This window comes from Pipra filicauda, unplaced genomic scaffold (genome assembly GCF_003945595.2).
Source record: "Pipra filicauda isolate LSUMZ 115617 unplaced genomic scaffold, ASM394559v2 scaffold14_size4853619_pilon, whole genome shotgun sequence".
NCBI lineage: Eukaryota > Metazoa > Chordata > Aves > Passeriformes > Pipridae > Pipra > Pipra filicauda.
The window spans coordinates 66,468-87,671 of record NW_024103985.1 but is presented as its reverse complement, the minus strand read 5'-3'; the positions used below and the strand labels follow the sequence as shown (position 1 = coordinate 87,671).

The following is a 21,204-nucleotide window of genomic DNA, read 5'->3' as shown; positions in this document are numbered from 1 at the left end:
AATTAGCAAAACATGTTGGCTTTGCTGCAAGGAGCTGCGACCAAACGCCAGTGCCGAGGGGAAGTTAAAACGTTACATATAGAGCCCGAAAGAGACGCCTCTGATGGGAGCCGCCCGTCCCCGGGACTCAGGACAGCACATGGGAGAGCGCTGCCGATCCCTGAGCTCCAGAGGGAGCAGCGCGACTCCCACGAGAGCCAGAGCTAAAACCCAGTGACCTAAATATTCTCTCCCGTAGTGCCGCATGAGCAGCTCCCGGGAGCACCACGTTTTACTGCGGAAATGTGAAATTGTTTTGTGGGGGAAGGGAAGGACGAGCGAACGGAGCGTTGATTTGCTCAGAAAGGATAAATCCCTTCATTCTATATGAACGCTTCACCTGGTTTAAAAAAATCTTGTTTTTTAGGACTGGTTGCCTTTGAAATAATAGTTTCAATTTCTTTCAGATATACCAACAAGATGCTTGTTAGATATTCCCACGTGAGAGCAAGTTCTCACACAGCACCTGTCATATTTGCAGTTGAATAAACATGACAATATTTGCACAAATTTCTCGTTCACAAGATGAAATCTCCACAATTTGTGCTTCAGACGCTGGAAATCAAGTGAGAACAATGCCCTGACAGTACCTGCTGAGAGTTACATTAAGTAACATTATTTTACAAAGTCATACAGTGAAATGCCAATAGGTGCTAACTGCATTTCACAGATTATAAAATAAAAATACACTCAGAATAAAATGTACCAATTATAAAAAATATCACCCCTGACTGAAAAGTGCGGTGAGATCTGTGAATTATGTGCACAATCCTCTGAAACAGGGTCGTGCAGACAGCTGTGTGTGCTAATTCCACACTGCCAATGGAAAGCAGCATTTTCACCAGTGGGATTTACTCACCTCTCCCAGGCGAGGATGATCACAAACTCTGCTCACAGGCCTCACAGGGAACTCTCTTTTCAACTCAAGACATCAAACCCCTCACTTTCTTGTCATGATTGAACAGAGCTGTTGAGATTTAATGTTCCTTTCAGCACACTTGAGCTGTACTTCATCCTGCCTTCCTCTGAAGTGTGGAGAGGGCAATAACCAAAATAAAAGCTGCCATTTCAGTTGTTCTTCTCATCTCTGGCCACACTTCTGGCGTCTTTTTCTCCATCCAAAGCATCACTGATTAATCTGAATTACTTAAATCAGTTTAATTAACATTGCTTTGTCTTTAAATAGCTTAGCCTTAATCTGTCTAATCCTTTATTGGTTATTTTAATCCTTGTTAAGTTTGTCTCATGATAAAATAAGCAAACTTGCATAAAATTTAAATGATCTGTATTGAACATTCTAAGGAATTTAGTGATTGCCCACACTTCATTCATGTCTTGCTTCAATCCAGTGTGAAAGTTCTTACAAATTTTCCTATTCTTACACAACTGGGAAAGCATTTTAATGGAAGGCTGTCTCTTTTGGCAAAAATCCTGTCAGTCTGAGGGCCTCAAGAGTTGAAAAGATCTCTCCAAATGTAAAACTAGCATGAAGTGATCACCGGGTTTCCACTCTGCAGCAGCAAATTTCACATCAGCAGCTTGCAAGATGTTTGAAAGGGGAAACTCCTGTGCCAGCACATCTTCAGATATGCGGCATTCCCAGGGGGAGGGGGGCCAGCAGGGATGTCCCTCTGTCCTGGGGCAGCCCAGGGAGCTCCTGTGACCGAACACCGCGGTTGTTGGCCCTGAGGGGACGGTGTGGAGGTGCCCTCAGGGCGGGGCGGCACCGGCCGCACTGGGGGACTCGGAGCCGACTCAACGCGTTCGCACCAACCGCGGCGGGACGGGACGGGACGGAGCGGCCGCCTGACGTGAGCAGGGCCGGGGGGAGGCTGAGGTAACACCATTTTCCCCTCACGCAGCGGCTCCCGTACCCGCTCCCGCCATCGCCGCCTCGGGCGGGGGCGCGCGTACCTCCCCCCGCCCGTCACGGACACGCGCACGCGCGGTCTCGTCACGCCCCCCCGCCCGTGATGCAGCGAGAAACGCCAAATCTCGCGAGAACGCGCCGCCGCGTTCTCGCCGCCGGCCGCCATCTTGGAGCGGCAGCTGTCACGTGACCGCTCGCAGCCGTTCGCCTCCGCCTTCCCCTCCCCCCCCCACACCCCCTCACCCGCCGGGAACCGGGCCCGGAGCGCCGAGGCTCGACTGCGGGCGGGGCTCGCCCGCGGGGACATCGCTTATTTTAAGGACGGTGGATACGCCGGGTTTTTTTTATTTTTTTAGAGGGTGGAGAAACTTGCTGCGTTCGCGTTGCTGGGAGCACGGAACCCCCGTGTCGCGGCATGTCCGGTGGCGGGGGAGAGCGGGCAGCGTGCGGCAGGGCCCGGCGGTGGGAGGCGGGGGGTGAAAGAGGGGGGGGCGGGCGCGAGACGACGGCGGCGGCGGCCACGTGACCGGGGAGGCCGCGCGGGGGGGGAGGCGGGGAGGGTCACGTGGCGTCGCCGAGCGCGCGCCAGCGGCGGGGCGGTGGCTCGCGGGGTCACGTGGAAGGGGGGAGCGCGCGTGGGGGGGGAGGTGCGGCGCGGGTCACGTGGTGCGGGCGGCCACGGCCCCCCCCCCTCCCTGTGAGGGGAGGGAGGGCAAAGATGGCGGCCGTGAGTTAGAAAGCGGCGGGCGGCGGGGCCGGCGGCGGACACTTCCAGGAGCCCACGGGAGGACCGAGCGCCACAGAGAGTGAGTCCCGCGCCACCCTTCGCGCCTGGTGCCCCGCCCGCTTGGCTGCCTCCGGCCGCGCTTCGCGGCCGCCCCGCGGGGTTCCCTCCCCTCAGCCCCTCAGCGCGGCCCGCGGGGGTGTCCGGGGTGGGGGGGGGACGCGCCGCGTCGGGAGCGGCCCCGCGTCTCGCTCGGCGCCTCAGTCCCGGGGAGGCCGCGTCGCCGCCCCCGCGGGGGTCCCGGCGGGCCGGGGGCGGCCCCAGGGCGGGGGAGACGCCGCCGCCGCCCCGGCCGAGCCCCGGGAGTCCCGCGAACTTCGCGCCCGGGGCCGTGTGGGGGTGGGCGGCGGAGCCCCCCCGGGGTCCCGCGGAGCCCGTTCTGTGGCAGGGGCGGAGGCGGCGGGGGGGTTTGGCCGCCCCCCCGCCCCGCAGAGCCCCCCGCCCGGCCCGCGCCTTTGTGCGCTCCTTGCGCGGCCAGTGATTGTCGGGGCTGGCAACGGGGGGATGGGGGGGTTTGATTTATGGAGCCGGAGCGGCTCCGAGAGCCGCCGTGAGACGGAGCCCTCCCGCCCTCCCCCGCGATCGCGGCTTTGCTGGAGGGACGTTCAAAGAGGTGAAGGTCTGGAAACAAAAAAGTCGCGCCTGGGACACGATTACGCAGCCGATTCTGGCCCCAACCCGGAAGTTTATGTCGCGAACACGTGTTGGTGGGAAGGTGGCAGGGCTACAGCCGCCGACCCTCCGGCCCTCCCGCCGCCTCCCCTGGGGCTTCCCCGCCCGGCAGAGCCCTCCCGGGGCCCCGCAGCCTCAGGGGGAGCTGAACCGCAGCGACAGACACGGCCTCAAAGTCCAGGGACTCAAACACAGGTTGCTAGGGTGAGTAATTATTTAACGTAGAAATGCCCCTATAGTCTGAAGGGGAAGAGGCCTTGTGGGTTTTTCTTCCTTGTGGGGGTTTTTCTTCTATTTTTTTTTAGGTTGTTTCTTTATTATTTTTAGCTGACCAAGTTCCACACTGAGTTTGAGAGTGTAAATTGTACTTCCTTCCAGGTACTCATAGGTTGGTTTTAGACGTTTGGTATCTCTTACAGATGAGGTTAATTTTTTAAATGCTTAAAAAATACCTCTGAATTGATCTATTAGATAACTCCAAAGCAAGTAAATAAAATTATTGGTGTAACCAAATGACACGATCTAAAGTTAAGAATTAACTCAGTGATAACCTGTTTGGCTTTAGACTGCCAACACTGTGTCTGGATTAAAATTATTTCAATACCTGAGTGTTTTGCAAGCTGCACTCCCTGAAAATTGAAGAACTGTAGTTGACGATGTAAAGCAAAGAATTTATTATGGCAGAAATTGTGTAACAACATGACATTTAGATTGGCTTTCTGTATCTGCCTTACAGCCACGAGATGTTCTATTTGTATGCAATCTTAGTCTTTAGGCATAAAATGTGGGCAGTTTGTCTTGTTGTCCAGACAATTTCTTTGCTTTCAGAACTGGCTGAGAGCTGCTCTAAAAGCCACTGGAGCAGGTCAGGGATATAGGGAATGCATTTTTGGTGCTCTAAGGTGCACCTGGAACTGGCTCCCAGGCCAGAACTAAGGAGGGGTTGTAGTGCTCTCATGCTGCTCTTATCTCCTTGACTTTTCACTTCTTAAAAACTTTTGCTACTGGTTAAATTATCACCTCCAGCCATTTAGTCTAAAAGCTGATTTCATGCCAAATCATTGCATTGTAAAGTCTCTTAATATTTGAAGAACTTCTGAATTCCATGTTTTCAGACAGTGTATCCTGACTGCTGTAAGTTTTGCAGAACAGTCATTAAAGAGCTTTGAGGCAGAGTGTAATCCCACAGCACCCTGAACTATCCCTTGTGTCCTTGCAAGCTTTGACTTTAGAGAGGTAACCAACATTGGAAAGATGGGTAGGATTTTTTCTGGGATTGGATTAACTTCTGATTTTTGTGAAAACAACCTTGCACATGTAAATGAAACGTTAACTACTGGTCTTGGGGTTAAGGCAGGGAAGGATGAGCTAGTTCAGTAATTAGGGTTTTACTCTTTGATTGGATGGGGACTTGGAAAGGGCCAGGAGGGGTTGGGCTGGTTGGGTTTTTTCTTTTGTTGTTGCCCAGGTTGCCTTCTGGAGCCAAAAACTGGGAGATGAGCAGAACCCACGTGGATATCCAGAGAATCCTGTTGTGTGGGGTGGGGGTTCACAGCCCTTAAACCTCTGTTGGGAGAGGCTGCAAAGGAAGATGTGAAACTTTCAGATCATTAATAACTCCCAGTTTAGACTAGCAGGGAATTTGGGGGGTGTGTCTGTCTTGTCTCTACAACTGCAGTATTTGTGTGCTTTTTTAAATGGCTTCCAGGTGACATGTATTCCTCAAAAAGCCAGTGGGATAAACCCTTCCAATAGAATGAGAACAGGAGTTGCCAACTCCATCGGTGTCCCAGGCCAAGCACTAACACCCAAGTTTACAGTTGGATTCAGGACAGAGCCCAGGTGTCCAGAGGGTTTGGGAATGGCTGTGCCTGGTTGATTGTGATGTTTGATTTGGACTAACCTGTGATTCTGTAATTGATTATGGTTTTTAAATAAGCACTTCAGGCATACAGTGTTACAGTGTGTAACTCACAGACCTGAAAATCAAAAGCCACTTCATTGTTTGGGATTCAACCATTATCTTTCTCAGGGCAAACAGAGCAGGTTGCTCGACATGTGTTTTAAAATCTTTTTTTCTTCTTTTTTGTTTTGCTTTTTGTACCAAAGCTAAAATGGAAGGAAGGAGAGAGCCAGGTTGGCATGGATACATGACATAGTATTAAACATGGCATTCTGGTTTTGTGTCTTTAAATCAGAAATTATTTACATAATACCAAACAGTGGTAGCAAAACTGTCTTTTTATCAAAGTTTTGGGCCGTATTCTTCAGCAGAAGAGAACCTTATAGAAATGCTTGATGTGTTTTGGTATCACTTCTTGAAATGGCAGCAGTTTACATTTTTTCTTAATACAAGGAAAATAATTGAGAAACTACTGCTGTTGACATTTTATAAATACTTTTTTTTAGTTTTATTTCATAGGTTGATTTTTGCTCAGTGACATTGAACAACCTCACTAAACATAGACAGTCTTATCTGCAAGATTCTGCACACTCAAAACAGTTCTTGGAGTGATGAAATGCTGAGGGAACAGCTTGTAATATTCACAACTTTTTAATAAGTATTTTCTTTTGGAGATTTTGAAGATGTGGCAAACAGGTCCTTATATAGTATTGCCAAGGCTGAGCTGCAGAGCTTGATAAAGTCACTTTTCACTTAACTGAGGAGCCTCCTACCTTGCAAGATTATGGAGCTGTTTCAGCTTGATAATGTTTTAGGCTTAACCAGCATGTGTTACAGAAAATAAACTCAGCTACCACAATGCAGCTTCTCCTGTATTTTTCTCCTCATTTAATTTCCTTGCTAAATTAAAACAGGGAGGGTGGGCAGCAGTGGGGCTTGGAAGTTACACAAAGCCTAAAATTGGTGCTAAGTATTCAGTGACTTTTAATGTAAAAATTCTGGAAGTTCAGAATTCCTTTTGTTCCAAACAATGCAGCTTTGTTCCTAGTGTGCAGAAACAAAATAACTGAAACTAGTCAAACTTTCATTGTCCAAACTGACAGACAAACAATTGCAGTTGTTTTACTGGACTTTTTGCTGGATTGTGAGCAACCACAAATTTTTAAGACTTAAAATTGGGGTTATCATGAGAGAGATGCAGCTGGGGGATTTCTCAGTGACAAGGGATGCCTCTGGAGATACCCTGGAATTGTAGAAATTGCTTTGCTGGTTCCCCTCACCAGTCATCTAGTGAAAACTTGGAAATAAGGAATTAAAGCATTACTTCTGAACTCTGTGAAACTGTCTTAAATCTGAGCCATCATGGTTTTAAAGGTTAAAAATGTCGAGCTCAGTGTCATCATGGGTATGTTAAACTTGACTTAAAAGAGACTCGATGGGTGGTGACACCATTTTGGGATGGCTGGGGAAGATGTGTTTGTGTGGTGTTGGTGTGAGGGGTTTTTTCTAGCCTTGGTTTTGTTTTGAGTCTCAACTTCATAGAAAGGCCTTTCCTTTGTACATTTGGAGAGTAGACTAGAAATCATCTGGAGTAGTTCTTTTTCTTCTAGTTCTCTTGAAGTAAACAACCCCAGGCTTCAGACTTTCTGTGTCTCTATTCAGTACAGCCACTTATCTCTCAACCAAGTTTTAGTCATCTGTCTTTGGAGATCAAAACTCCATCCAGCCCAAAGAATGACACAAGTGACTTTTTCTTCTCTTGGACACTGAAAGATTTTAGTTTATTCATCCTTTGAGCACTTTGTGGAAGGGTGTTCATGCCTCTTCCTAATGGATACTGTAAAGTTATGATTGTAGAGCGTTTTGGAACTTCTGTTTGATGGGTTGACTTGTGTGAATTCCCCTTCTGTGGAGAAATTCACCTTCGGTGGCTGCCCTGAGTTCTCAACACCAAAATTATTGATAAGCAAAAACTTCCTCTGCACACTTGAGCCTTTCTCCCCTCACCTGTTTCTAGTTAGTAAACAATGCTGTAAGTGTCTAAACTTAGATGGGATGGTCACTGGTAGGATTTTAGCCTGATGAAAATGAAGGCTTTATCTTACCCCATTAATATATATAATCCCCTTTTTTGAGATGGGAACCTCAATCCTTCTGAAAGGTGAAGCTGAATGTCAGTTCTTAATCATTTTTCTTGACCAGTTCAGGCTTCCAGGAGACAGGCTGGTGGGTTCATTAAATCTGCTAGGTGTCTTAATGTTTCTTAATGTCTTCTGTACCTAGTAACTACAAACCAGGCTGTTCTGCCAATTTATCTGGTCACCTGAAATGCCTTTAAAAACAGAGTCTGGTTCTGACAAGCAAGTGGTGTTTGATGGGGTTGTGTGTGGTCAGTAGCAATCCTGCCAAGTGTTCGTTACTTAGATACTCTTTTGGGTATCTTTAAAGGTTTGCTTAAAAGTGTATCTTCCCCTTGTCCCAGTACCTCAGATCCACTGCTTCCCTTGTGGTGCCATCATCTTGGTGTGAATCCACTGAAGGAAGGTTTCTCCCTGCCATTGGACAGACTAAAACTTAGGAAGAATAAGAATTAAGTGCCCCAGGCTTAACTTATTACAAGAATTACCTGTTCTGCCAAACGTGCTGAGGAATATGTGTGACCAGCCAGCTGGATGTGCTGAGCTGTGCCTGTACAAAGGAGAAGCAAGGGAATGCTGTTCGGGAGGCTTGGGAAGGAATATCTAAAATGCCAACAAATATTCTTGTCTTCTTACCTGCTTTAGAGTAGGTGTTTGGCTTCGGTGGGGTTTGGCGTTTTGTTGTTTGTTACCAGTGGGTGTAAAGGGGGTGTGGAGAGTAAGTGAAGACCTACTTGAGGTGTATCTTAACCTGTAAAGGCAGCAGCTCAAGTTCTGTGGAATCATTTAATTTTTGTCTTAATACTCGGGCAGGGTTTCTTTCTTAAGCAAGTGAAGCACGTTATCTTCCTTCTTCATCTTTAAACATGGACTATTTGGCTTTTTAATAAGTTTTTACATTGTCTAGAATAGCTTTTTGAAATTAATTTTGCTTGTCCTCCACATAAAGGAGCCTGTGACCTGCTGGTGGTGTCCTATTTAATATATAGTTACACACTATAATAGTGGCACATTTGCTCTTTCCACCACCCAAACAAAATTTCTCCAGTGAATGAATGTAACCTAATGTAGCAGCAAGCATGAAATAAAAGCTTTCCTTAAGCTCTTTATCACTAACTTGTTACAAGATAAAGTAAATGAGTTTTAATTGTGCTTCCCTCCTGCCGTTGCTTCACTGACAAAGACAGTTCATTAGCATAACACAGTCTCACCATTTCTGCTTTTGGTGTGTCTTGTGATGCTTGAAAATGAAGTGCAACAAAGACTAGAAAAGGTGCTTTTTTAAGTTTATGGCTATGATAACATTGGAGTAAACTGTTTAATTCTTCCTGCTTGTAAATGTGGTGGGTATATTAAAAATATTTTTAAAAACAAAACAGAGGAAAAACCTACAAACAAAAGAACCAGCAAATCTAGAAAGTGAAACTCTGTGTACAAGAGGCTGCACCTAAATCCGGGAAAGGGAGCGCTGTGCATGCGAAAAAATAGATCAAAATTAAATGTAACTTGTATTTACAGTTCTGTTTCTTTTTTCTTTTCAGAGATGGTGGAGCCAGGACAAGATCTGTTGCTTGCTGCTTTGAGTGAGAGTGGAATCAGTCCAAATGATCTCTTTGATATTGACTCTCCGGACGTGGTTCTTGCAAATCCAGCACCAACTCCAACTGTTCAGCAGGTTAAAACAAGAACAGGGGTTTGCTAGAGGACATGAGAGCTTGGGCTTGGTGTGTTGGGAGGGGTGGGGAGGGTGGTGTTCACAGCGAATGCTTGAAGAATGTGGAGTTTTCATAGACTTCTTGTTTCATACTACTGAGTTGGGAAAATGGCTTGCTATTAATTTTAAACCTTTATACAAAAAAGCAATTTGAAACACTTTAGGTCAGCACAAACATAAATAAGCCTAATTTGTGGACGTGAGGTGGAGGACGCTGTCATGTGTGAGAACTTTTCTGTCACTGGAGTCTGGCCTCTCTACTATAAAATGCACAAAAACTGTAACACAATACCGGGTTTAAGCTCCAAGATAGCCTTCAGTCTGCCAGACTGTAACAGTTTCAGCCTGGGAACAGAAGCCTTGAGGTTTTATTCCTGCTAACTTGTTTCCTGATGCTTTGTTTCTGCAGTCAGTACCTCTTAGTGCATTAGAACTGGGCCTGGAGGCTGAGGCTGCATCTGCTGTGAAACAAGAACCAGAGACTGTTTCTACTCCAGCCTTATTAAATGTTCGGGTAAGAACTGGTGCTGCAGGATCTGTGTGTGGTGTGGTGGGTTCACCTGGGCTGGACATCAGGTGCCCACTAAGCTCCTTTATCACGCCCCCTCCTCAGCTGGACAAAGGCTGAAAACGTGAGGTGAAGGGCTCCTGGGCTGAGATAGGCACGGGGAGATCAGCAATTTGTCTTGGGCAGACCAGCCTCAGCTTGGGGAAATGAATTTATTGCCAGCTAACAATGGAGTAGGATAATGAGAAATAAGAACAAATCTAAAAATACCTTCCCCCCACTCCTCCCTTTGTCCTGGGCTCAACTTCAATCCTGACATCATCATATGTTGTCTTTGCCGCTCCTCGTTCCTCACGCTTCTCCTCTGCTTCTGCAGCTCCTTCACAAACTTTCCAAATGTGGGTCCTTCCCATGGGCTGCAGTTCTTGATGAGCTGCTCCAGCTGTGTCTCCTGTATGGCCACAGGTGCTGCCAGAAAGCCTGTTCTGGCATGGACTCCTCTCCATGGGGTCACAGTGTCCTTTGGGCACATCCACCTGCCCTGGGCTGCAGGTGGATCTCTGCTCCACTGTCACCTCCATGGGCTGCAGACAGACATCCTGCCTCACCGTGGGCTCCAGGGGAATCCCTGCTCCAGCACCTGGAGCACCTCCTCCCTCTCCTTCACTGACCTTGGTGTCTGCAGTTTATGTATTGGGAATTCTCTTTAGTTCAGGGTTCCTGTACCTGTAGTAGTCATGTCTTGTACCTGGATGATGAATCCTTCATCCTGTTTTTTTTTATTTTCCTTACCTTAAAATAACATTTAAAAATAACTTTCCTAAATATGTGCAGCAGTATATTGAAAGACACTTCTTGCAGCACAAGATAATTACTCTGGCACCTTCAACATGTTATTTGAAGTCATTTCTTATTACAAGTGTCTTCTAAAACCTGGTATCTCCTGTTGATGAAAGGCTAATAAAGTCTGCTTGTTGTTTTTTTTTTTATTGTTTTCTGAAAATCTCCCTGGTTCTCTGTTGCCAGCAACCACCATCCACCACAACCTTTGTGCTGAATCAAATAAATCAGCTTCCAACCTTGGGGACTACAATTGTGATGACAAAAACGACGCCTGTCACGACCACCAGGCAGACCATCACTGTAGCAAAGATCATCCAGACCAGCACAACCACCCGGCCCTCGGTGGCAGCACCAGCAGTAAGAAATGCCTTGACCACTGCACCTTCCAAGGACCAGATTCAGCTGAAAGATCTGCTCAAGAATAATAGTCTTAATGAACTCATGAAACTGAAGCCACCTCCTAATATTGCCCAACCAGTAGCAACAGCAGCAAGTGAGTTTTCTTCTTTTTTTTCACCATTACAGTATTTTAAGCAGTAAAATAATGATCTTTGCACATCTTGGATTTTCACTGATTAGTACAATACCATGGTAAAATGAAGTGATTGAGAAAAATTATAAAATTCATTCTAACTTTAATAGTGTTCAATTCAATAGTATAAAATAACAGACTTCTTAAAAAATTAAGCTCTTGATTTACTTCATGGAATGAGGAAAATGACATTTTTGATTGCAGCTGGAAAATTGGTAAAATTAATCTATGAGCATTACTGAAATCAATTAACTGTCTTACTGGAGTCTGCATCAGTTCCTGTTGTACTGTGTACTTACTGTGCAACTGTAACAAACGAGTACCTTGTTTGGCATCTTCCAAACTAGATTTGTAGCACATGCTACAAATGGTGCTCCTGGGATAAGGTGTTTCTGTAAAGAGTCTCCTGCAAAAGAAAAATCTGTCCCTCTGTTTCATTGAAGGCATCAGATCTATTGTTTAAAAACTTAAGTCCTAAAAACTTGCTGTTCATTTTCATGTCGCCTCTGAAATGTTGTGTTAACTTAAATGCCACAACTGTTTTGTTACCACACTCCCAATCTTTGTTTTATGATTCCTTTCATAATCCTTCCTTGTATGTTATTTCTAACATGTGCTCAACTTAATATAAGGGAAAAGCTGCATGTGTGTGAAATTCTGATTTAATTCTTTCCTGTTACTCTGATTTCAGCATGAGGTTAGGGTCAGACTACTTAGTTAGAAAATATCTTTATTGCTGTTGTTTTTCTGTAAGGTACACAGGCTTTTTCTGGGTTTCTTTATTTTCATTGTGTCTGAAATGAGCTTTGCTGATTTTATAGGTGTGGTTGGCATAACCTATTTTCCGTCTGCAGATCGAGAGTGCAGTGAATGAGCTGCCTGGGAGGACTGAAACAAAAAGCAGAATGTGCCTCCTCATTTCATTGCCTTCTGTTAGGGAGTGGTTGACAAAACTTCAAGTTCAGACCCTAAATGAAGTTGGGGTGGGGGTAAAGGAGTGAGGAAGAGGAGAGAAGGTTTTACAGGACTGACTTATCCCCTTGGTGCAAAGTGAAAACTCACAAAAGCACAGAATAGGTGACATCAATCCACAAATTGTTATAGTGGCACAGCTGTAGGAAATATTGAATCTGTAGCATCCATATGAAGTAAAAAGGAGACATGCAACTTCCAGAACTGCATTTCTAATCTTATTTGTGTTCTTATGTTTCTGTAATTTTTTTTCATGTTTATAAAAAAAAATTGACAGTACTTGTGGCAAACTGAAAGGCAGAGAAGCTCTTGAAAGGAAAAATATTAAAAAGTTGAATTATACAATGTCTTTGAGGAAAATTTTTATTTGTGCAAGTGCCTTAATTGGTTTTTTTGGGCAATTATGCTAAATTTATTACACAATGGAAGCTTGACAGCTGGTTTTAATGTTTTACATATATCCTTGTGTAAATCACTTTTGTTCTGTACTGAGCCCCATTACCAGTTGCTTCCAAATGTGACTGAGGACAGGAAAGTTAATAAATGGTCTTCTTAAAGGATCCTGTTATTAACTTTAAACAATTGAGTCCAAAGTGTTGACTTTTTGTTTTACAGAACTAATTGTAGTTTCTCCTAAGGTGGTAAATGCCACCAGACCAGGTAAGTTCATTTCTGTTGAAACTCTGAGTTTTTTGGTTTGTTGTTAAACTTCAAAGGCTCACAAGGTGGAGTAGCTGTAAATCCTGTGTGTAGATTTGGTGAAGGTGAAAGATAATTTTTATTAAATATTGAGACATACACAACTGTGAGACACAGTGGCATTGCATGGGGAGGTCCTTCAGTCAAAAGAGTAACAGGATTCAACTCCTTGGACTTGTTACTTTGCTCAGAAGCATTGATTGTGTTGAAGCATTGGTGTGCTACTTGATATTTTAAACTTCTAAATGTTAATTTGAGTTGCTGTTTGGAGGGAATTCCTGTAAACCACAGCTTTCCTTTTGTAGCTGACCTAAGCAATGGTGCAGTGAAGAAGGAGGCTTCCACAAAAGAGGTAGCAAGAATATGGATAAATGACATTAAAATGAGAAGTTTCTCACCTACTGTGGTAAGTGGTACAGATAATTTGCCAAATGAGTGTGTTACTGGCCACAAGCACCTGGGGCCAGTTTCAGGGGTTACTCATCCGTGCCTTGTGTGGTGGAATTGTCAAGTGCAGCTGTTTTGTCCAAAAGCTCGGTTTCTCCACTAAAAACTTGGTTAGATGACTAAAACTAACAGCTGTGTGGAGCAGACTACTGAGTAAATGACAATTTCAAGAAATTACTGTTCTTAACAGAACCTCATTGTGTGTGTGAAGAAGGGTGTGCTGATTAAAGGTGATAAGCACATCTCTTGCTCTGGGGTAAGGCTTTTTCTTTTGAAATAACTGTTTTCCAATGAGGAAAGCCAGAGGAGTTCCTCTGGCACGGCTGTCCTTCTGGGCCGTTGGATTGAAGATGTAAATTGAGTATCTTTCAATTTTCTAAATGTAATAAAATTACATTCTGATGCTGTAATTGAGTTTTGGCATCTTCACTGATAGCTGGACTCAGACTGAATTTGGGAAGAACTGTGCTCCTCAGTCACTGGCATATAGAAGCCTTTTGAGATCACTTTTGTATTAAACATTAATAATTGTGGAAGATGTTTGATTTGTCATCTAGCAAGTACTTTACAAATATTCAAATACTTCCATTGATCAAGGCCACAGTAAAAAATGGGTAACTGTCAGGCTTCAGAGAGTACTGGGTAGAGCTGTGACCATTGTAACTATTCCCCAAAGTTGTAAAATTACATCACGAGTGTGAAACTGCTCATGACTTCAGGGGAGTACTTGGAAATTAGGGCTGTTGTGTTTTCAGGACAGTTTTAAGTCATAGTCCAGTTTTAATATGCTGTAAGAAGAGTTCCTTTTTAATTCTGCTTATGCAAGTTTGGGGTACTTGATCTCATGGCAAAGGAGAGGAAGTTCCCTGACTTCGTGTCTCTGAAGGTTTGTTCAGAGTGTGAGGAATCTACATTCCTGTCTGTAGTTTTCCCAGCTATTCCCTAGTTCAGCCAGCCCATGTGTTAAAACACTCAAGTCCAAGTTTGTCCTCATTTCCTTTCTCTTGTTTGTTTTCGGGACATGGAATATTGACAATGTGCTGCTTGACTAACAGGAGTATTTCTCTCTTGCAGAAAGTGCCAGCAGTAAAAGAGGAGGAGGAACCTGAGGAAGAAGATGAGGAAGAAATGGGCCATGCAGAGACTTATGCTGAGTATATGCCAATAAAATGTACGACCTGCTGTTTAGTTACATCAAAAGGCTGAAATGCTTTCAGAGCTAATTTGTTTTGTGATTACTAACAGCAGAAAACAGATAAGTTACTGTCTGAGTCAAGTAAAAAGAACCTAAATATGTTGTAGGTTTTCCTAGGAAATTTTTTGTCTTCTACAGTGCTTAGTTTTGGAAGATATGTGGATTTTTTTAATAGAAGGGGAATTCTTTAGTGTATCTTTGAGCAGTACTTGTTTCACAGATATGACTGATGAACCAAGATAGGCTTTTTTTTTTACCTATGTTAAGATGCCTTGTGCCTCAACAGAGGAAATTTTGTGAGGGGATTAAGTGCTCACTGCTACATTTAAAAATCTACTTTGAGTCTTTTGGTGTGAAATCACCCTGAGCACATTCTTCCTGCATTGTTCCTGGCTGACTACTTAGAACTGGTTCTTGGTTGGTTTTCTTTTAAGTGAATCTTTTACTGCTGTTAATTGCCATCTTCTGCTTTTTCTCCTTTCTCTTTATTGTACCCATTGACAGAAAGCTGTTATCTTGTTTCCTAAGTACATTGTTGACCTGCTGTATAAGCAAGGCAACAAATTTTACATGGAGTTTGTAGCTAAACAGTTAATTTTTATTGTCACTGATGAGATCTGTCAGCAATTAAACCATGTCTGTTCTAAATCTTTTCTCCTCTCATTCTGCTTAAAAACAGCACTATATAAATAGAGAGAAGAATGTTGCTTTTGTGATTCTGGCATCCTGAGGCTGCCTCTGGCCTTTTGGGAAGACAAGGTCCAGACTGGTTTTTCTCAAACATGTCAAGTCCCCAAATAATTTAATTTTCTATTAAGTGACTTTTATCTAATTTCATAAAAATTGGGGGAAGGTGGTGAGAAGAGAAAGTATGATTGCAGTTAAAAATTCAGATTAATGTGTTCCTTGGTTTAACACTTGACACACTGTTGCAATGAAACGTTGCTGACTTCGGACTTTGCAATCACAGTTGTAATTTGTTTTGGTAAATATAATAACTTGTGCTACAGCACCAGAGCTTCTGGATCATGTTTTCATCTTCTCCCTTCCTTTTCACCCAGTAAAAATTGGGCTACGTCATCCTGACCCAGTAGTGGAAACCAGCTCGTTATCCAGCGTGACTCCTCCTGATGTGTGGTACCAGACATCAATATCAGAAGAAACAATTGATAGTGGCTGGTTGTCAGCTTTGCAACTTGAAGCAATCACTTATGCAGCCCAGGTATGCCAGATATCAGTGCAGCTTAAAAGCTAACAGAGAATTTAAGAAGAAAAACTACTGTCTGACAAGCATAGCTATGTCAGTTTTATGAGATAAAATAATAAGAGCTTAAAGGTTTGAGTTGCATTAGGAGGTGGCAGGTGAGCTTCAGTTCAGATAAATGGGAGGTAATACACCTAGGAAAGCTTTTTCTAAACCACTTCCATAATGCTGATCTCTAACTGTCTTAAAACTCAGGAAGAACAAGTTAGTCATTTTTATTTCTCTGAAATAACTTAATGGCTGCAGTAGCAGCAGGCTGAGAAACTGAGCCCTGTTTGACGTCACTGGGAGGGGTATGGAGAGCAAGACTGGGTGTTATTTTGCTGCTGAATTACACTTCAGTGTGCCCACAGCAGATGTGTGTGCAGCACTCTGTGTGTTGGAGAGGGAGATAGTGCAATTGAACTAAAATTGTCACAGGAGGGAAGTTGCCTCTTGAAAAAAAGACTAATGTGGCTGGGCCACCTGGGGCTGGAGAGGAGAAAAGGAATGGGAATGAGATATAGGTTTACATAACCAGGAAGTCAGTGATAGCCCACAAAACCCAAGAACAAAACTGAACTTGGTGAAAGGAGATTTGGTTAAAATGGGCAGAACAACATTGCTGTTGACAGGCTCTGGGTGTCTGGGTCTTGCTGCTGTGAAAGGCTGTGGAAGTGCTTATTGGGGTGTTAGGAAAAGGCACTGAAAGAATTACACAGATCTGTAGAGCAGTCGTAGGTGCTGAGGGAAGAAGGGAGAATGGATCACATAAAGCAGTTAAGTTCATATGCTTTCCTTAAATAAAATTCCCTTTTCCTGCTGCCAGGAATTTGCTTGGACCACTGGTCTTCTCCAATAGGATGTTTGTTATGTTTGCTCATTTCTGACAATCCCCAGTGATGTGTTCTGGAGAATGGGTACAAGTTTTTTGTTCTTTCTCCTACAGCAACACGAAACATTCCTACCCAATGGAGACAGAGCTGGATTCTTGATAGGTGATGGTGCTGGTGTAGGAAAAGGAAGGACCATAGCTGGAATAATCTATGAAAATTACTTGTTAGGCAGAAAAAGAGCAGTCTGGTAAGTGTGTGAGGACTTGTTAGAGCAGACACTCCAGTGACTGTATGACTTCAATTCAGGGTCATCTGTCTTCTGACAAAAGTTGTAGCAACTGCTTTTTGAGCTTCTGCTGTACTTACAGAACTTGCCTTGTTTTCTGTCCTCAGGTTTAGTGTGTCAAACGATCTGAAATACGATGCTGAAAGAGATTTGAGAGATATTGGAGCAAAAAACATATTGGTTCATTCATTAAACAAGGTGTGGAAACTTTTTACTATGTACGGTTGAGGCAAAGCCTTAGGTACGCTGGTGTGACGGGTTGTGCATGTTGACTGTTTTAAGAGCAAGAATGTACTAATTTCAATAAATGTGCTGTCTAGGCCTTGTTTGACAGGCCTTAATCTTACAAAGAACCACACAGAGCTTTAAGTTAATCATGTAAATAGGCCCCTTGTAGGATTAAGTCTTAGCGTGTGCTTTTTTTTAATTACTCTTCAAGCCACTACTGACACTGCTAGTAGAGTATTTTCTAGGAAGTTGAAGTATTCTTTAAATCTTTAAAACTTTGTAGCATTTGATTTTTTTTCCTTTCTATCTCTCAGTGCACATTTTAGATGGAATACATTTTGTGTGTAATACTTGAATAATGGACTTGCTCAGTGACTTGTTAAAGCAGCAGTGGTGTGAGCAGTTATTTTTGGAGACTGTGCCTCTGCTCAGGATTAGCCACTTAAATTGTGAAGTGTGATTGCTGGTTGAATTCACTGAACTTAAAGTTTGATTTAAGTTATATTTTTGCTTTGTGAGTTCTTAATTTCTAAACTAAAGCTTTAGAAATCATCACTTGTGGTAGCAGCAGTAAATACACTTGAGGTATTGGCTTTAAAGGGATACATTGGAACTAAAATCTCAGTTGTATTTAAATTAAGGAAAGTGTGTAGCCAAAGAATGTGTCTGTTAAGCTTCTGAAGCCTCAGCTCTAGCTTCCTTAAGTGTGTATTTAAATAAGGCCCTGTATAACCCCTTAACCACATTGCCATGTGCCAGCTGTGCCCTGAATCAGGATGTGGGATATGGGCGGGTCACCGTGTTCACACCTTTAAGGTTGAGACCACCAGCATCCCATAATCATCTGGGAGGTGGGATTGAGGAGGGATCTCTTTTGAGTAATTTCTGTAATTTTTTTATTGCAGTTCAAGTATGGGAAAATCTCTTCCAAACATAATGGAAGCGTGAAGAAAGGTGTCATCTTTGCCACCTATTCTTCTCTTATTGGAGAAAGTCAGTCTGGAGGGAAATACAAAACCAGATTAAAGCAGCTGCTTCACTGGTGTGGTGAAGACTTTGATGGTGTTGTATCCTTTGTCTGGAGTTCAGTTTATTCTAACCAAACTTCTATTTAAACTTAAATCTTTACAGATAATAATGTATTTGTAGGTATTGTTCTTTATTTGTGTTGGCAGTCAGTTGTGTGCATGCTCTGACACGAGACTTGAAGTTTTATAAACTATGTGCCAGAAGTATTATCATTATCTTGTTGCCACACAACTCTGATACAAGAAGGAAGCTTCTGCTTTTTCTATAACAAGCACATAAGATTCTTAAGCATCATATTTTAATTTTACACTAAAATTCTCTCCAGTGAACTATTAAAAAAATTCGAGTATCAACAGCATTCTCAAGAACTCACATGTTGGCCATTGTGTTCTTAAATACTGAACTAGTAGCTAAATGTTTTCCCAAGATTTTTAGTGAAAAAACACTAGTGTCTTCTTGAGTCAACGATTTACCTGTTGAAATTAGCAGTTTTTCTTGCCTTCTGTTTGAGATCCTCACTCTAAAAATGTGGGACGAAGTTTTCCTTAATTACAGTTCAGATTGTATTTGATGAGTGTCATAAAGCAAAGAACCTGTGTCCTGTTGGTTCATCAAAACCAACAAAGACAGGTCTGGCCGTCCTGGAGCTTCAAAATAAACTTCCCAAAGCCAGGGTTGTTTATGCCAGTGCCACAGGTATGTGCTGCTGGGTTTGCACTCGGTGTCTCTATGTCTTTGCTGGCACTGGTTCAGACTCTGTTCTTCTCCTCAGGTGCATCTGAGCCAAGAAACATGGCATATATGAACCGTCTTGGAATTTGGGGTGAAGGAACTCCCTTTAGGGAATTCAGTGATTTTATTCAGGCTGTTGAAAGAAGGTAATATTTCATTTCAAAGACCTACAGCAGGAGCACACGTAGTTGTGCCTGACTGTGCTCTGCAGTTCCTTGTCTTCACTCACTCAGTCCTCTGCAGACATGTCCTGTCACACCAAGAACTTTCTAACTCTGGAAGAAATGTGCTTTATCTCAGGTGGTGAAAAATAGGATGTTTCTCTTGCTCACAGAAAAATTGGAGGGCTTTAGAAGCTTGTTGGGAAAAAACCTTAATGTGGGTGTTAGGAAAGGAAAAGACTTTGCTCCCCATGAAAACACCCTGCGTGTGCTGTCTGCTCAGTGCAGTTGATGGCTCACTGCAGAAGGCCTCTGTTTATGCATCAGCTCAGCAATTTAATAGGAGGAAATCTCATTCTTGTCCTTACTGGCATAAGAACCCAGCTCAGGGAAATTGTATCTGCTGTGGCAGAATCTTTCATGCTTCAGAATGTGTCAATAAAACTAAATGTGAGGGGTCAGAAAAAAACCACTGCTGCAGTCTTTGGTAGGCGAGCATCTTAATATGTTTTGTCTACTTAAAGAATTTTGAACACTTCAGAAAGCTTAGTATGCGTTTTATTTCCCATCTGCATGATGCATGACTCTTCTAGACTGTGCAAGTGTAGTCTCACTTCATGACTGAGTATGGATCAAATGAGCAATAATGAAATTACAGCCCCAAGCCTGTGAGTAGCAAAGCTTTGTGGGTGACTTCAGTGCTCTCAAGGTATTGCTAGAGGTGTGTTGCTGCTGAAGAGAACTGAAGTTACCTACTAATTAAATAATTTTCATGCCAGCATAAATTCGAATGGCTCACTACAGTTTGTATTAATTATTTTAAATCTTCGGTGGAATCTATAAAGTTACAATACAAGATTCTGTTAACATTTGGACCAACTCCATTATCCACGTACAGTTTGTAAGGTGCTGTCTCCTTATGCTTCCTAGGTCATTTGGGAAAAAAAATAACTGAGTTTTACCTCTTGGGATGCACTTAATTCTCACAAGGCAGGGATACAGTTTTATATAAAGGCTAAATTTCACACCCTGACTGGATGTGTTTAACAAAACAGTACTAATGATTTCAAAAACATATTCCTTCACATTTGTAAGCTCACTGTTTTCTTCTAGAGCACTTGAGGTTGTGGGTTTGGGTTTTCTTAACAAATCCTTGCTCTTGAAAATTCTAATATGGACTTAATTTGTTCCCTTATTTTAGAGGCGTTGGTGCCATGGAAATAGTTGCTATGGATATGAAGCTGAGAGGAATGTACATAGCAAGGCAGTTGAGCTTTTCAGGTGTAACTTTCAAAATCGACGAAGTTCTGCTTTCACAGGAATATGTTAAAATGTACAATAAATCTGTGAAACTGGTAAGAACCCCTTTCTAAATTTGCTTTCTGTATTGAGTTCTGAGAGGTTGAAGTTGGTTGAAACTTGAATGCTCCTGAAACAGCCTGTTGAGAGATGGGAATGGCATCTCCTTGTGTCTTTTAATATAAAGATTTCTCCATTTAAGGCTTGGCAAAAGCTGTTAATTTTTGTTCTGAGTCATCAAAGGTGCAGTTTTGGTTGTATCTTCCAGTACCTGCCAAAATCCACTGCCTTCTAGCAGTACTTCAGACACTTTGGTCACTGTTGCCCAAGATAAAGCTGTTCTATTGGTCCTACTCTTGTCCTCCTCTGCCTCCATTTAGGCAAACCAAGGCAGTGGGTTTTTCTCTTCTTGGGATGGTGCTTAATAATTAATTATGGGCAGTGCTCTCTGCTTTCTTAACCTTAATGTATTAATGGAGAAGCTAGATAATTAGAAAATACTGTGTATGTTTGCTCTGGTTATAATGCAAATGTATCTGCTTTTTATTGAGAGTAATTGCTTAATTTACTAAGCCATAGCTGGGGTTTTTTTGTGAGCTTTGCTGTCTGATGAGTTTCCTTAAAGTGCAGTGTCATAATACTGTAGCTTTAAACTCTCCTGTCTTTCTTTGGATATTAAACAATATCTCTGAGCCCTCAAATACAACCTGTAAAGCCATTCACGATGTCTCGTTCAGTGGGTCAGTGCTCGGGAGAGGTTTCAGCAGGCGGCCGATCTCATCGACGCCGAGCAACGCATGAAAAAGTCCATGTGGGGGCAGTTTTGGTCAGCACACCAGAGGTTTTTCAAGTACCTTTGCATAGCCTCCAAGGTGAAGAGAGTGGTGCAGCTTGCTCGGGAGGAAATCAAGAATGGCAAAGTAAGTCGACCACAACCTATTTTTAAATATTTTTCTTAATTGTAAAGCTATTAAATAATTTTTTATATATATAATGCAAATATTTTCAGCCATGTTTTTGTACTTTTCTGGTATTGAAGCTATTTAATGAGCAGAAATTCAGGCAAAATAAACT

The 21,204-nt window shown here is 43.1% G+C and overlaps 1 protein-coding gene across 3 annotated transcripts in view; it reads left to right on the top strand.

Annotated features, from left to right (window-relative positions):
- The first annotated feature begins 2,607 nt into the window (after nt 1-2,607).
- The window catches only part of SBNO1 (strawberry notch homolog 1), a 32,716-nt gene continuing 14,119 nt past the window's right edge, over nt 2,608-21,204 (top strand). The window contains exons 1-14 of one of the 3 annotated variants that reach the window (XM_039378871.1): nt 2,608-2,715; nt 8,948-9,081; nt 9,530-9,634; nt 10,655-10,964; nt 12,980-13,080; nt 14,196-14,292; nt 15,378-15,538; nt 16,509-16,642; nt 16,789-16,879; nt 17,815-17,976; nt 18,499-18,634; nt 18,711-18,816; nt 20,033-20,186; nt 20,868-21,050. In XM_039378871.1, the coding sequence (XP_039234805.1) occupies nt 8,950-9,081; nt 9,530-9,634; nt 10,655-10,964; nt 12,980-13,080; nt 14,196-14,292; nt 15,378-15,538; nt 16,509-16,642; nt 16,789-16,879; nt 17,815-17,976; nt 18,499-18,634; nt 18,711-18,816; nt 20,033-20,186; nt 20,868-21,050 (1,872 nt within the window). In that variant the 5' untranslated portion in view covers nt 2,608-2,715; nt 8,948-8,949. Of the gene's footprint in view, nt 2,716-2,967; nt 3,570-8,947; nt 9,082-9,529; nt 9,635-10,654; nt 10,965-12,979; nt 13,081-14,195; nt 14,293-15,377; nt 15,539-16,508; nt 16,643-16,788; nt 16,880-17,814; nt 17,977-18,498; nt 18,635-18,710; nt 18,817-20,032; nt 20,187-20,867; nt 21,051-21,204 lie in introns of those variants that run through there. The other 2 variants (XM_027737573.2, XM_039378872.1) reach the window with 2 other exon arrangements.